The sequence below is a fragment of the Engraulis encrasicolus genome, chromosome 12 (genome assembly GCF_034702125.1).
Source record: "Engraulis encrasicolus isolate BLACKSEA-1 chromosome 12, IST_EnEncr_1.0, whole genome shotgun sequence".
In the NCBI taxonomy this organism is placed as follows: Eukaryota; Metazoa; Chordata; class Actinopteri; order Clupeiformes; family Engraulidae; genus Engraulis; species Engraulis encrasicolus.
This window is the reverse complement of record NC_085868.1, coordinates 10,977,560-10,995,059: the sequence shown is the minus strand read 5'-3', so window position 1 is coordinate 10,995,059 and position 17,500 is coordinate 10,977,560. Positions and strand designations below refer to the sequence as shown.

At 46.7% G+C, this 17,500-nt stretch overlaps 1 protein-coding gene across 1 annotated transcript in view; it reads left to right on the top strand.

Annotated features, from left to right (window-relative positions):
- Positions 1-17,500, top strand: part of pard3ba (par-3 family cell polarity regulator beta a) — a 343,229-nt gene that overhangs the window by 154,314 nt on the left and 171,415 nt on the right. Inside the window, exon 12 of the mRNA XM_063211618.1 lies at positions 5,418-5,594. Coding sequence (XP_063067688.1) covers positions 5,418-5,594 — 177 coding nt within the window. The remainder of the gene's footprint in view (positions 1-5,417; positions 5,595-17,500) is intronic.

Sequence of the window (17,500 nt, the reverse complement as noted above, 5' to 3'; positions counted from 1 at the left end):
TCTTCCCGCTCTCTGCACTTGCACTCCTCCGTCTTCCCCACTCCTCCTCTTTCCTCTCCCCTCCTCCTCCACCTCTATCATAGCCCCTCTCGCTCTCTCTCTCTCTAACCCCCACTTCTCTATTTTCTTCCCTTTGCCACCCTCTCCCCCCTTTTTTTCAATCCATCATAGCCCCAGCTTGAAAGGCGGGCAGGTAAGAGTGGCCGACTGATGATAAGGGCTCAGAGTGGTCCCAGAGACAGAGCTGCGCCACGGGCCTCACTGGCATCACAAGCCACTTGAGCTGGAGTAGGCCTGGAGAGCGAGCTCCATCAGGGGGACCCTATCAGGCAGCCGGTGAGGAGGAGAGCAGGCGAGTGAGCGAGGGAGGGAGGGAGGGAGGGAATGGGACGGAAGAGGAAAGACGGGATGGGGAGAGCAGACGAGTGAGGGAGTGGGTGGACAATGGAGGGAGTGGAAGCACAGGACAGGAGGAGAGGAGGAGGCAGGATGGGAAGAGAGGAGCTTGTGAGAGAGCAGACGATGCAGAGAGGGATACAGGGTTGGGATTGAGAAGAGAAGAGAAGAGAAGAGAAGAGAAAAGTCAGAATGGAGCGAAGTAAGCAAGCGGGTGAGACAGAGAGAGGCAACCGATGGAGGGAATAAGGGTGCAGGAGAGGAGAGAATACATGATAGAAGATAGAAATATGGTTGCCTGTGAGTGAGGCAGGTCAGGGAGCGAGAGTATGGGGGAACAACAGAGGAGAGGAGACATAAAAGGGAGAGCAGAGAGAGTGAGTGAGTGCAGGAGGATAGGGGTACAGAACAGGAGAGAAGAGAAGAGAAGAGAAAAGGGAAATGGAGATTGGGAGAGGAGAGCCAGTGACAAGGGCGGCCAAGAGAGTAAGAGTGTAGATGTATTGGAGAAGAGAGGAGATGGGATAGATGAAAGGCAGTGAGTTGGGGGATACAGGGATATACGACAGGAGCGAAGAGAAAGAAGAGAGACAGAGATTGGGGAGAGGAGGGACAGTGAGTGAGTGTTGGGGGGGGGGGGTCCAGAGAAGAGGACAGAAGGGGATTGGGCAGAGAGTGAGAGGTCCTATTCAGATCCTGCAGCAGTGGATCTGGGTCTGTTTGCCCTGATCAGTTTCCCCCTGGGGGAGTGGGGCTGGTGCTCTCATGGGCAGGAAAGGGGTGAAGAGTAGGGATGCACCGATACCACTTTTATGAAAACCGATACAAGTACGAGTACATTAATGTGTGTACTTGCCGATACCGAGTACCAATACTGATACCTTTTACAGTACCTTTTGTATTGTCCATTTCCATGTAGATTTAAATGTTAATAAATGTATGAGGTGACACTTTTTTCTATGCTGCTTTCAAGTCCACAGAACGTGACAAGATTTTGCTTTGTTTTGTGTAATAGCAGTATCGTTCCTGGTATCGGCAAGTGCTTGACGAGTACGAGTACGAGTATAATGAGCAGTATCGGGTGCCAGTATCGGTATCGGTGCATCCCTAGTGAAGAGGAAGCTGGGTGAAGTTGGGAGAGGAACATGAGGATGGGCCTCATCAACACGCAGTCTGCAGAGCAGGAGAGGTCTCTTCATTGTGTGTGTGTGCGTCTCATCATCATCTGCATCATCTGTGTCTGTGCGCGTGTGTTTGTGTGATAGATAGACAGATAGATAGATAGATAGATAGATAGATAGATAGATAGTTAGATAGATAGATAGATAGATAGATAGATAGATAGATAGATAGATAGATAGATAGATAGATAGATAGATAGATAGATAGATAGATAGATAGATAGATAGATAGATAGTTTATTTGTCCTTTTGGAAATTATGTGCCTTTTTCAGTGCATCTGATACAATTACAAAGACATTACAATAAACAAGAACACAATAGACAAACACAACCCCCCCCCTCCCTCTATAGGACAAGAAGACATGTTGCCAAAAAATCCAACTTAAACACAGTAAAGTGCAGTTATTATATTATTATTATGTGTGCATGCGTGTGTGTGTGTGAGGGGGGGGATGGATGCATACATAGGCACAGATATGTTGAGGTACATCTTTTTACCGCATGGGAAATACCAAGGTAACACTTTCTCCATAGAAAAACACGCACAACCACATTCGCATTCACATTCACGGACCTGTGCGCACACACACACACACACACACACACACACACACACACACACACACACACACACACACACACACACACACACACACACACACACACACACAGACACACACAGACACACACACACACACACACACACACACACACAGACGGGTGTAAATGCTGAGTAGGGAGGTTTGAATTTATCTTGACACACACACACACACCAGACATTTTCATATCTCTCATCCCCTACCCCACGCTCTCACAAACGCTTACTCTCAACACACACACACACACACACACACACACACACACACACACACACACACACACACACACACACACACACACACACACACACACACACACACACACACACACACACACAGACTGTCCTCTAGTCACATTAATGCTAATTAAATCTTTGAAGAGTTGAGCTGATGAGTTGGAGTCCAGGGAGCGGTACAGAGATGGACTGTCTTCCCAGTGGACACTTTCATTTTAACTAAGAGGGGAAAGAAACTACTTTTTTAACACATTGTGTGTGTGTGTGTGTGTGTGTGTGTGTGTCTGTGTGTGTGCGTGTGCGCGCGTGTGTGTGTGCAGGCTTGCATGAAGGACATCTTTTTGTCTTCAGGCTGAATTTTTAAAGTTTTAATGTGTGTGTGTGGGATTGTGCATGGGTGTCCCAACACACTACAGACAAAAGGCAGATTTTGATGCAGCGAAGCGTAGATGAGTGAGTGTGTGTGTTTGTGCATTTACGCTCGTGTGCGTGCGTGCGCTCGTGTTTATGCATTCATATGTACGTCTGTGCAACCACTGCTCCCATTCTGCACTGCCTGGGCTTCAAACGTCCGCCACCCTGAGCCGGGCAGCCGCAGGGGTGAAGGCCAGTCAATGAGGAGGGGTCAGGGGTCGCCATTGACCACTGTGTGTGTCCAGACACTGGGGAGTCTTTAGCGGCTCCGCACACTAATCTTCCCCCTGTCTACCGCTCTCTCCTGTCTGAGAGCAGGCAGAAGGATAGACGGGTCCTATTCATTGCCCACAGGCAGGGCCAGATTAACGCACAGGCTTGATATGGCTGCAGCCTAGGGGCCCCCACATGCCATGGGGCCCTGATTGGCCAAAAGTGAAAAAAAATATATGCAAAATTGTGACAAGATGCAATATTGGAAAATGTATTGTGTGTTCAGTACACTTGGTAGATAGGTTGCCCTTAATTCCTAGCTCGTAATTATGACGCTGTCTATGTGAATTTGTTGCTGAATTTGCTGTCTTGGGGGGCCCCCTACAGCAACCTGTAGCCTTGGGGCCACAGGCCATCTTAATCCGGCCCTTCCCACAGGTGTGCGTGCGTGCGTGTCCCTAAAGGTGTCTAATATCACCCTGCATCTTTCCACACCACTGAAATCAGGGTGGTATTCTAAGTAGGAGGTTTAGTTGTTAACCCATGACCGTTAACTCTGAACAAAGAGGAAACCGATGACTGGGAGAATCTCATGGCGTCATTTGCCCATTAAACAGAGCCTAGGAAGGGTTTCTTTTATTAGGATGTTTACCACTCTGAATTAACAATACCACACAAGAAGTTGCAAAACCGGCCTCTCAGAATAGACTACAGGCTTTGATGACTTGTCCTTTGTTGTCATTCAAGAAACTAGCAAAGAAATGGAACGATGCAGTTTCTTCTGTGTAAAAATGTATTGGAAGATCATACTCTTACTGTACATTAACAACACCGTAGGAAGTCACTGAACCTACCTCTCATAGAGTACACCAGATTTAGTCTGAAAAACAGACCTGTTCGCCATACCATACAATAAGTTAAATAAAAAATGTGCCTGTAAATACTGTAAATTAACAACTCCATAGGAAGTTACTGTACCTGTCTTTTTCACCAGATTTATCCTTAAAAACAGCCCATTTCGTCATACCGTAGAATATGTTTAAACACATTTACAGAACAGACTAAGGCTTCACCTTATCTTGATTGTCATTCATAAAAGCAGCAGTGCCCATATTAAATGGAATGATGGATTAAATGGAATAATGCATCCTCTTCTATGTATAGAATATGGAAGGGCCATACTGTTGCTGTGCATTACTGAATCAGCCTTTCACAGAGCACAGCAGATTTAGTCTTTGAAAAAAACCCCTTTTGCCATTCCTGCTCGGTCCCTACATCTCATCACACCGCCTGTCCATCACAGAGAATTATTAGCCCCAAAGCCTCCAGCACTGCGTACCGTAATAGACTCCATATGCACTGTGTGGGATCCCCAAAGCACCCTGTTGAACATTAACGTTTCTTCTAACCCAAAACACTACCACAGACAGTGTTGCCAGATTGGGCTGTTTCCCGCCCAATTGGGCTGCTTGGGATGGACGTGTGCGGGGAAAAATGGCATTTAGCAGAAAAACCCGCTCAATTTTTGCCGTAGGAATCAATAGAATTGGGCAGGATTTTGTGCTTCTAGGCAGGTTTTGGGCATTTTTAGGGCTGGAAATCATCAGCCTCATCTGGCAACCCTGACCACAGACAGACTAGGCCTTGATCCAGGGCTGGCCCTGCTGCACGGACTGTACAGTCCTCCTAAATTAACGGGGCAGACCTTGGGCTTGTTTGACAGGAAGACCTTGGAAAACAGGAGGATCAGTTTCCCCAAAAAAGTCAAATACGTTAGTCATTCATCCCGATCGACTTAGCTATGGGAGGAGGTTGAAGTTACAGTATGGCCATCTCATTAACTTTAGGGGAGTATTGGGTTTCTAATAAGGAAGTGTGTTATAGTCATAAAGGGAGTATTGTCATGCTTTAATAGTTTTTTTTTGCTGTACCAATGGGGGTGTCACACACAAGGAAATGTTTTATAGTTATAAAGTGAGTATTGTAGTGCTTTAATACTTTTATAGCGTATCAAGCACAAATGTCATTAGTTTAACGGATTTAGGAGACTTCCCTTTGAAAACATATATCTGGTGTTGTAGTTAATGTACATAATGATGCACGTCATTCAATGTTCTAGTAGATTTTGCTAACACATTTTTTTGTCTTTCTTTCTTTCTTTCTTTCTTTCTTTCTTTCTTTCTTTCTTCCTTTCTTTCGTTGTCCTCATGTCCGTCTTCCCTGTCTCTCTATCCCTTTTCTCACTCTGTTTGCCTCTGTCTGTGCCTTTTGTCCTCCTTGCCCGTCTTCTCTATCTGTCTCTTTTTTCCGGGTCTGTCTTGGCGGTCTGTGTGTCTGTATCGCTCTGGTGTCCTCCCGTATGTCCTTCCCTGTGCAGGACGGCCGTCTCCGGGTGAACGACCAGCTGGTGGGCGTGAACGGCGAGTCCCTGGTGGGACGCTCCAACCACGACGCCATGGAAACACTGCGGCACTCCATGTCCACCGAGGGCAACCTGCGCGGCTCCATCCAGCTCATGGTGCTGCGGGCCCTGGACCGCTCCTCCCCAGCCCAGGTAGGCACTCTATCCCAACCCCAACAGAAACAACACCACCACCCGGACCAGGACCAGCACTACCACCACCACCACCAGAACCAATACCACCACAACCAGAATCGATACCACCACCAGAGCTACCAGTCCCACTCCCACTCAGACATGCCCCAGCCCATGGAGCTATTCTCCCCTTCCCAGGTAGCCACCCAACCCTTGTTTCAACAACACCAATACCAGAATCAAAACCATCACCAAAATCAAATCCATCACCGTCAGAGGCTTCATTCCCCCTCAGATATGCTGCATGATTATGGAGGTGGCCCCATGTCCCATCACAACAGCCAGAATTACCACCAAAATACCCAGTCCCACCCAGATATTCCCCGTCATTATGAGGGTGGATCTGTACCCAATCGAAACAACCAGAACTATAACCGAAACTCTCAGTCCCACTCTGACATGCCCACGCAGCCTAGAGATGTTCCTCCTCTACGGCGGCATGCCACAGAGCCTGGCCCCTGGGATAGGACTGGCGACACGGAGCACACGCACAGGAACAAGCATCACTTCAGGCTGTCTGGAGGGCTTTGATTTGATTTGGTCTCTGGATTTATGAGAATGTTTAACATTTCCGGTGGTGTACTGTTTTAAGTCTGTGTATAGCAGCTGTGGCCTCGAGGGTACATGCCATTGGTCTGGAGATGTGTACAGTACGGTTATATCAGAGATTCTTTAAGTATAGAGATATGCCAATGTAATAGGTTGCTATGGGCACCTAACATGACCAGGTTCCGGTCTGCCTAAAGGGGCATGTCATAATACTCCTAGCATTGAATAGAACAGTCCTTAGGTCTGCCTAGGTCTGCCTAAAGGGGGATCCCCCCCTCCCCCTTGAAATAATAGAACCCGGAAACAATGGGCCAATGGAACCTCTCTCTCTCTATACTCTTTCTGGTTATATGGTTGGTATACTGTAAAGGCCTCGCGTTGTCCTGGGCAGTTATTCATGGCTGAAGTGCCCTTGAGTAAGCTATCCAAATGCGTAATACTCCAGAGACTTCATCATGTACCTAAATAATTGCCATCTCCTCTGGAGTGAGCTCATCAGCACAATGTGCAATGTCATATATGAGTATAACACCCTACAATGACAGGGTTTGCTCACCAGTTCTTCCTCTTGATTGAGTTTTAATTTTAAAATATGCAAGGGGGAGTTTAAAGTGCAGCGTAATAGTCTCTAATCTCCTGGTGAGCTTTTATCTTAAAAGTTGTCTCTAACTTGGATACAGCTTCCCATATGCATTGGCACAAAATGGCATTAGATGGTGACAGACAGAGCTCCACCGCCGATTGTTTGGTTTTAGGGTTTAGTTGTGGAGACTGATCGTCTCATGGAGAAGGAGGAGGGTGGAAATACTCAAGAGGAGACTGGGAAGTAATTTGTTCCCTGACAGTGCGCCGACCCCCCCACCCCCAAGCAAGCAAAAACATTGAACCAGTCTCAGTCTCATTTCAGTCATTAGTGGAGCCTTTCACTCCCTCCCCTCCGGTTATCAGTACCATGCCGATTAGTGAATCCAGATGGCGGGCTAGGAACATGGAGGATAACAGAAGCAGTAGTACCTGGCCCCTCTTGCATGTCTGAGGTCATGACTCATTTCAGGAGAGTGTGCCCACAGGCTTCCTGTTTATCTGCGCACAACAGGAATATAGCTCCTGTTTGTCAGCGCGGCATCTGAGTCACTCGACACCACAGTCGGCAGCAGTAACTGACAAAACCCAGAATGTTCTAGAATCAGCACGTTGCTTTAGTTTTTCTTCCCTTATTTGTGTGCAGACACTCTCACTTGATATGCAATATTTATTAGCGCTTGGTTCCAGAGAGATAGTGAAGCTCCCCGGCAGCTGTTTCCGAGCTTTGTTTGAAAGCCTTGTTTATTGCACATCGTTGCTAATCATTTCGTCTAACTGCTCTCCCCCACACTTTTTTATTATTCTGCTTTTCTTGTTCTCTACTTGATGTCACACATTCTTTCCTTGCACTAATCAAAAGCTGCAATTTCCACCACAGGTGTCTCTCAGGGACATGCCAGTGTTTTTTTTTCCTCGTGTTGTTCTAATGCTTCACTGCCATTTCCTCATTGCCTCTCTAATTTTGTTTTATTTTTTGAAACATGTTCTACCTTTTTTTCATTTAAATTGTACACCTTCCCTTCTGCTTGCTGTTTACTAACTGCACTTGTATGTCTGATCCATTTGTAATAATAAAGGCTATTACAAATCTGCATGCTTGACTTTTTTCCTTTTATCTGGAGGCTTTTGTCTCGTTTCAGTCTCCCTGCCTCTTTAACCTTCCATCCTGACTTCCCTTTTCTTCTCTTCACCGGGTGTGTGCTCAGCTCAGGACAAACTTCGTAAAGTTTCTTCAGCCTTTTACTCTATTGCATTATCTCAGACACATCTGCATAATCTGGCTTCTGTTTGACAAATAACATCGTAGCTTCAAGGTGGCTTGTTACCGCAAAAAAAGACAAAGGTGATTTATGGCCTGTCGGTGCAAAGTAATGTCCAAGCATGCGGCGAAATTGTTTGCAGTGTAAGCCCAGAGGTCAACAGCAATGCCGTTTTATTCTACTCCACCCACCCCTCTTCAAGCTGCTCTCTCTCTCCTCTTCGCAAAAAAGAACACTTTTATGTGGCATAAATGATTGCTTCTTAAAAACTCATCTGCCTTCTTTTTTTCTCCACCCTTCCTCCGTCTTCATTTTTCTTTGGACGATTAGCATAATGGCACTCCAGCGTATCCCACCATTATCTGATTTCTCAATTCCGCCACAAATCGGATTCATCTCTAATCTGGCCAAAGTGAAATTGCTTACTTAGTGGAAGAGAAGCGCACGGCTCTCTACTCCACCACGCTCCGCTCTCTGCGGTAGCTACTCTGCGGATGCCTTGTGGTCACAGCGAGATGAGGGAAAGTGTGGGGTTTATCAATCACAGCGTGGCACACAGGCCTAACCCTTGCCAAATGAAATGCATCAAAAAGTTTCCTATAGCTGAACAGGGGCTGCAGAGGCAGCGAGTGTACTGTATAATGTGTGTGTGTGGGTGGGTTGAAGGGGCTCATGTGCGCAGCACACTTTAATAAGAGCTTTTATTATTGGATAACGCCACCGAAGGCTTACAGTTATACAGTCCAATATTAGCAACACGTTTCCATCGCATTAAACCAAATTTTTGAGCCATGGTGAAAGCGACATGCAAATAATGCCAATTAAAATGGTCTCTGGGTTTTTTATTCATTTTGAAGACCTTTGGCACTCATGTTGTTTTTTTGCACGCATCGTTTGCTGATGCCCGGTTGTTTTTGTACTTTTCTAATGCGAGCTTAATTGGCCAAAATGGGAACATGGGAAGGGAGAGGAGGAGGAAGCAGGAGGAAGCAGGTGCAAGACACGGCTGTTGAGTGTTTTTTTTTTTTTTGCTACGAGGTGTGCGGGTAATAAAACCAAAAGAAATAAAGAGAAAAAATAATACAGAAAATTGTTTACTCAGCTTGTATGTTAATTGCATGTGCTGGCTGCTCTGGTGGGTTTAAGTATTGAGAAGGGGGGATAAGGGATCTGAACAGATGGGGTGCGGGACACCTCGATTCTACCCAGTAAATCAGGCCCTTGGATTCCATGTTGTACACTACAACACTTTGTGGCACCTTTCGCATTCACTGTTTCTGGCTGTGGTAGCGCTGGCATCGCTGCTGCAGGCAGCATTTTTTTTGCCGAATCATACAGGTTCAGTGTGAACACCGTTACAGTAGTAATTCTGATGCCACAATTGCATAGTGTGATTATTACAATCAGTCTAAATGGCATATGTCACAACCACAGATTATTTGGTCAAGGCAGAGACACTGGTTGTAGTCTACTGCAGTGATTTTCAACCTTTGGGCCGGGGCCCACTGGTGGGCCCTGAAGGTATTCCAAGTGGGCCTTGAAATAATTTCCCAAAAATAATAATCATATTTTGGTGTGTGTTGTTGTTGATTTATTTGAGTTTTATTCTTAATTGGGTCAGAGGTGGGCCCCGAACATTTGTGATAATGTCGAGTGGGCCCCAAGTTGGAAAACGTTGGGAACCCCTGGTCTACTGTATACCTCCGGAAACAGGATGTTTCTCGGTACACCACAGCCAGAAAACACTGCGTAGCATAAAGTGTTGTACTAGGGATCGTTTTTTGGGGATAATCTTGAGCTATGAAGTGGACATTACCTGGTCTGGGAGATGTATAACATAGAAGAGTCCTGGTTGCCCCCTACCATTGCATGTCACTGCCCCCCCCCCCCCCCCCCCTCGATGATGGCCTACCCTGTGCATGGCAGTCCCCTCTCGAGTCCTGTAGATACTAGTCTGTCCCCCTGACACTAGAGCCCGTGCCTAAGGCTGCTTTGTGCTTTCAGAGGAGGCATCATGTCCACTGGGGACCTCCAACGTTTAAGGTAAGTTATTATACAGTGGTGACACAGTGGGGATATAAGCCACCAATTATTATTATTGTTGCACAACAAATCGGAAAGATACAAGCTGTTGGTTAAATGCCATGTTGGCATAGAGGGTGACTTGGTGAATAGATCTAATAAATATTTTCTTTGTTTAATAACACAACAATGTTTCTCAAGATCATTTTATTGGTCCATGAACTTGGGAACAGGATGCAAAGCCCATCTGATATCCCTGTGGTCCACTGTGGGTTAGAACAACACTACATAACTTTGGAAGTGCATCATATCTGTCGTTTTCCATGAAACATTTATTTTTTGTTTTTTACTATATTCGCTGGCCTTGACTGTTCCCAGCAGTTGACTGATCATTGGCATCCAAAGTACAAAGGCCTTTGCAGCTTAGCTTTATCACACAGTTCATGTTGTTATTGGAGGAGGAGGGGTTTTTTTGTTTGAGGGAGTTTCCATGATCTATTATCCTCAAGGTTGAGATCATGTTTTGTTGTAGTCATACTTCATACTACTGTCTCGATAACGGGTCATTGTCTAACAGGACGGCCATGGATAAAGAATAAAAAAAGCAAGCTGATTCTTCAGAACACTGACATCCGCTTGTGCTTGTGAAGATTACCCCGTGCAAATAATGACACAGTGCAATTAACCGCCAGCCATTCTTATCATTCTTCAACACATTTTACAAGTGCACTACACTTGGGATTTCCTCCACAACACCGACATTTTAAGAGAAGCACCCAGCAGATGTTCTATAAAGGATTGACTGATCGACTTAATGCAGAAATTCCTCAAACGGAGCTCCCCTACAAGTCATTGTACCTGTAATAAATCTGTCCAGGGCCTCATTTCACAAGCAACAGATGTCTACTGTATGCACCAATACTTACACCTTGCAAGTTAGTCATGAACTGATTAAAAGATCGGTACACGTACAGCGTAAATGATTTTGATGGAGGACCTCTCCCTGCTTTATTGATAAGGCTGTAATGGCTACCTTTAGATTCGCTCCCCAGATTGCAGGGAGATTGTGAAGAAAGGGTTGTGAAACACCTGCAATCTGAGTGTGTTCTAGCACGTAGGCACGCTCACACGCACACATGCACGTGCGCGCACACACACACAGTCAAGCATGTACACTCCGTCTCACACAATCCACGCGCACTCTTGCACACCACACACACACACACACACACACACACACACACACACACACACACACACACACACACACACACACACGCTTCTTCATCTCCATTCAGCAGCGCTTACCCTTCTGGCGCGGCAGTGGAGATGAATGGCGATTGGCTGAGACAGTAATGGAGTCGATCAATGATGGGTGGCTTGTCATCTACGAGGCATTTCTAATTAATCACATTTGGGAGGCCTAATCAATACACCGTTAATCACCCAGACAGAATGGAGCGATAAGGGGAAAAGGCTCGTGAAAGGTGAGGCATTCTTTTTCTTTTGTTTTTTTTTTCTTCTTTTCTTTGAAGAAAAAAGAAAAAAACAGAAAGAAACCGGCACTTTCTACACCAACCACATCCATGCGCCGCCTCATCATGATGGATAGATATTCTCCATTTTCATCAAGGCCGGGCTTCATTTGTTTCCTAACGCAGTATTGTTTAGTTAATGGACGTTTTTAGCCAGTGGAATTGTTGCCGAGCTAGTACATTTCCCATGTCAGGGTTGCCTTTTCTCTCTCCCGTCTGATTCTCTCTGCTCTTGGAAGCACCATTGAAAGCATACATCAGTTCATGTTATTAACATAACACTTACAAATCAGGAGAATCAAATCAATTAGACCCAGCACTGTTGACGCACACTGCAGAAAAATGCACTTGTGCACATACTGGCATGGGCCGTCATGGGTAAACGGTTAGGGCATCAGACTTGTAACCCAAAGGTTGCCGGTTCGACTCCCAGGTTGGTGGGGGGAGTAATCAACCAGTGCTCTCCCCCATCCTCCTCCATGACTGAGGTACCCTGAGCATGGCACCGTCCCGCCACACTGCTTCCTAGGGGCGCCATTGAGGGCTGCCCCCTTTCACGGGTGATGCATAAATGCAATTTCGTTGTGTGCAGTGTTCACTTGTGTGCTGTGTCACAATGACAATGGGGGTTGGAGTTGGAGTTTCTCAATGGGCTTTCATACTGTATTGCACATAGGGAAATTTTCATTACTAATTCAGCCCTGTCCTAAAAATACATGGTCACAAACAATTTAGTGCTAATTCAACTCTTTGAGTTAACACTCACTTTTACAGCATACCGTAACTGCTTACATTGTTGATTCAACACTCATAATTGTATTCAACACTGAAATCAAATGGGACTCTATATTCTCAGAATAGTGTTGACTGAACACAGCACATTTGACTTTGTAGCTCTCTGCCTTCCTGGGATTGGCAGGAGCCATGTTCTTCCTTCCCTCTTGAGGACTCACTGATTGGTGCTGTGATGAAGCCGCCATCGCTAACGTCAGGCTTTTTGATTAGGCAGTCCGACCGAGGCTTGTCTCGCTCAAAAAACCCCACAAAAAAACAGTTTCTGTGATCTTCCTACAACCTGCCGAAATCAAGAGGTGGGCTGAGTTGTCATTTGTGTGTGTGTGTGTGTGTGTGTGTTGTGTGTGTGCACGTGCGTGTGCGTGCGCGTGCGCGCGCGCGTGTGTGAGGGGGGGGGGTGTTCTGCGGCTGAGGTGTGGGTGTTGAGCTGAACAGCAAACAGAGGCAGAGCGAGTGTTCGAAATGAAAGAGTGAAAACGAATGAAAGGGAAGAGGCAAAAGATGCCACTGCTGCAGAAGATGACTAAGAGATAGCAGCAGTGGCACAAGGCTTTTATTGTGCCACTCGTTTTAGCAGAGTGACAGCAGTGTCATGTTCTCTGCTGATCACTTCCAACCCTCTTACGTAAACACACACACTCTCTCTCTCTCTCTCTTTCTCTCTCTCTCCCTCTCTCTCTCCCTCTCTCCCTCTCTCTCTCCCTCTCTCTCTCTCACTCTGTGTCTCTTTCTCCCTCTCTTTCTCTCTCTCGCTCTCTCTTTCTCTCTTTCTATCTCCCTCCCTCCCTCTCTCTTTCTCTCTTTCTATCTCCCTCCCTCCCTCTCTCTCTCTCTATCGCTCTTTCTCTCTGTCTCTCTCTTACGCACACGCCTCTCTTTCCCCATACCCATATCCTCACAAGCTTACAGACCCTCCTTCTGTCTCATTTCTTTTATCACACCGATATGCTCTCTCTCTCTCTCTCTCTCTCTCTCTCTCTCTCTCTCTCTCTCTCTCTCTCTCTCTCTCTCTCTCTCTCTCTCTCTCTCTCTCTCACTCTGTGTCTCTTTCTCTCTCTCTCTCTCTCTCTCTCTCTCTCTCTCTCTCTCTCTCTCTGCCACCGTGCTGTTCCTATACCTCATGATGTTCTAATCCTCCCTCCTTCACTGCAGGCCTCTTTTTTACTCAGACGCTTAATCTGATTAGACCATAGAGGCCTCTAATGAAAGAGAGCCTGGGGCTCGCCTGGAGGTGTTTCCCCCAACCCCAACACCCTCCAACCCCCCTTCCCTCTCTAACTCTCCCTCTCTCCCTTTGGACCCCCACTAACCACTCCCTCTCTTGTAGTCCTCCGTGGTCTGAGCAGGGGAGGCGGAATGAGGGGGGGCCACAAGGTCAGTTCCCCTGGGCCCCTATTACATTGTATGTATTATGTAAGTGTGTGTGTGTGTGTGTGTGTGTGTGTGTGTGTGTGTGTGTGTGTGTGTGTGTGTGTGTGTGCGTGCGTGTGTGCGGGCGGGCCTGCGTACGTGCGCCTGTGTGTGTGTGTGTGTGTGTGCGTGCGTGCGTGCGTGCGTGCGTGCGTGCGTGCGTGCATGTGTGGGGGGGGTTGAGGATGGTTTTATCCCAGACCCAGCCAAAGCTGTCAACGGCCCTGGTGCAGCAGTGAGACGGGTTATGGAGGTCTACTTACAGCCTGGGAGTGGGCACTTTCATGTCAGACTAAACCATCGCTACCACTCTGGTGCAATTAATGTCTGATCATCTCTCCCCGCGGGTTGATACTGCAGTCTGCCATGTCTGGGAATCTTTGGTTTGGGGCGATCTTGGCTATTTGCCGTAGGGTCAGAAAATAGCGCAGATGTGTGCATCGTTTTTTAGGTGTTTTTTTTTCTGGTGTTTCTATCAGAGTGTGAAAGTGATAGTGTGTGTGTGTGTGTGTGTGTGTGGCGCGTGTGTGCGTGTGCATGTGCGTGCGCGTGCGGGTGTGTGTGTTTTTGGGGGGGTGTTTGTGCAGTGTGTCTGTTTTGATGCTGTTTGCTTGTGTGATGGTCCTTTTGATGATTTCTGCCCGCTTGAGAGAATCCGCCTGAATATGGTGTCTTTGTTTCAGAGAGAGAGAGAAAGAGAGAAAGAGCGAGATGAAGGGGGGTAGATGGAGAGAGGTTGTGTTTGTGAGGGAGAGAAGCCTTGAAAGAAATAGGCTGTGTATTTGTGAGGGAGATGGAGCGAGAGATCTGGACTGCGTGTGCCTGTGTGTGTTCGTGTAAGTGCCTGTGTGTGTTTGTGTGTATGTGTGTGTGTGTTTGCGTACGTATGGCAGTCTGTACTCCGGCTGCCCCATCAGCCCTCTCCCCCATGAGTGCCCTGTCACTCGGCTGATCAGAGCACCCCGCCGCCACAGGCAACACAGAGCAGCTCAACTGAGCTCGGAGCAGAGCAGAGCACAGCAGACCCATCACAGACGTAATCTGCCCTGCCTTTTTGTCTGAGACCAGGAGTGATTACACTGTCCTCTGGGGCGCCCCTCTCTCTGTTTCTCTGTCTAGTCACCCCCCTCCCCTCCCCCTCTTCCCTCTCTTACGCCGCACTTGTTTCTCCATCTAGTCTCTCTGGCGCTCTCCTTTTCACTTGCTCCAGCCCTCTCTTTCTATGAACAATGCGAGAGTGTGTCTGAGAGTTGTTCAGGTTATGCTTGACAATATCGACTATATCGAGCTCAAACTAGTGTACTGTTTACATTACCCCACCCCCGGGCACCCGCCCTCGAAACTTCAGTCTTGGCGCTTGCCCTGTGAAAAAAGTAAACCTTCCACATCTAAAGATGCTCTGGTGACTTACTTCTTCATCTATAATGTCAGAGGGTTGTTTGGGCTATGCAACACAATGACGACTAAAAGTTCAGACTAGTGCACTAGACATTATTTATTATACGGCACTCTATAATGGTGCGAGAGCTCCCATTCATTTTCAATGGGCGGCCCCAACGTTCGGTGGTCAGTACTTTTCTGTAATGCCTACTAAATGACCGCTGCCAATGGCAACAAGTTTGGTCACTTCAGAGATCACTCCGCAACTAGATCGGTCATATCTTCACTGATATGTCTTGCCTTCTGACTTTTGTAATAGTGAGGCAGCAGCGCGATCAACGCACGTTGCCGCTAGCCCACTGATGCTCTTTTAACCAGCCACTCCCAAACGTCTCCGAATTACAACAACACTAGTCTCATTCAGCGACTAATTTTAACAGTTATGTCTCATCCTGGTGATGAAGCTAATAATAACAACAAAGGCCGAGTGGTAGCCCATCAAGATTTCATCAGCAACCCCTCATGTCCGAGTGTTGCCGTTCCAAGAAAGCAAACTGTCGCTGTCTGCCGGCCGCTGTCGTGACATCTTTTATTAACACTAGTAGTCTAAGTGAGGAGTTCGCTGACAGTTTCCTTAAGGGTGTACTATGTAGGCTAGAAGTTGCCTCCTCCAGACAGCCATCTGGCGCATAGTGGTCTGCCTGTAGCAGGATCGACATTGATGGTCAGGGCGCACAGCAGTGCTTGGGTTGCCTAGTCTATGCTTTTTTTCTGGAATAGCCTGTCGCCGATTAGACAAAAAATATCCTGTTATGAACCCGAGTTTAGTAGGCCTAGATATCGCTCAGTGAACGAGGCAGCCTGCAAACAGTTTGAAGCGCAACGTGGCTGTAACAAGTTAGAAAGTAGCCAAACTGTTGCTTGGTAACTCTTTTTAATTGAGCGTTCCACGAACTATCTTTCTTTGCGCACGCTATAAAATGGCAATAAAACTGTTACTATTAACTACTGGTTAACTATTTATGCTTTCTAATGTTGGTAAAGGCCGTATAATGAGCGGGATAATGTATTGTCCACACGTGACTATCGGAAAATATTTCCCTTCGGAACGGAATAAAACACCTCCGCCTTCGGCGTCGGGGGGTGTTATTCGCCCCGTCGGGAAATATTTTCCTATAGTCACGTGTGGACAATACATTATCCCTTACATACACGTAATTTCTCCGTTCCTCCCCACATTACTCCCCCATTCATGCCGTCATTACTCCACCCACTTTTCTGATGAAGAAAAACTTGTTACACAGTTATTACAGTCACACAATGATGACTAGAAATTAACTGACAACTGTCATTATGTATGTTTCTCTGACTTCACCACATGATCCTTTTTCTACCCTCAGAACAACGAGAGGGTGTGTCTGAGGTTTGTTCGGGTTATGTTCGACAATATCGGCTATGAGCTTGAGCTCAGACGATTATGCTGCCTTTATATACTGTATACATTTCTCCATTCCTCTCTGCAATATATCTTATCTCCTCCTCTCATTTCTACACCCTCTTTCTAGGAATAACAAGAGCTTGAGTCGTTTGGGTTTCGATAAGACACTAGCCTTAATGTCTAGTCATCATTGTCTCGTCATTATCCGTCCATTTTTCCTTTCATCTCCACAGTTTTCCCTTCTACCTCCCTCTTTTCCTCATGCTATGTTCTTTGACTTTACCCCGCCCTCTCTTTCTATGAACAGCAATCCAGGTAGTTTATGGGTTTATGTTTTCGACACAAGTGTTCATATCCCCAAAAGTGTACAGTTAACCCATATCCCCGTTGCAGTAAGAAGTCATCATCTTTGGTGCTTAGGAGTTTCCAAGCTTGCTATCTCGAAGCCATTTTGTGTAACTGGTCTCCTCTCAGTATCAAATCCTCTCCACTCTTTCCACATTTTTTCTCCTTTTTGGATAAAGTGGTGAGGAGCTAAACTGCCTGGGTGTTTGACATCAGCAGTTTTTCCACATCCAAGCGGTGTAGTCATATTGGTTGTTTTTTTAAGCCTGTCTGAGTAGTGCCGAAACAAGTGCACACAGGGCCCTAGGGAAAAACACTGATAGGGCCCCTCATAAGGACTGCTGGACTCAACCGGATATGGCCCCCATCACCAATACGGAATGGCCCTGGGCCCAGTGTCAAGAGCCCTATTCATCCCCCTATAGTTCCATCCCTGTGCATGAGGTTTTTTTCAGTCAGGTGGACTGCCAACTCTGCAGCTTCTCAATCACTATGACTTACTTTAGTGGGATCCGCGAGAGTGGGAGTGAGACAGTTTCAAACTTC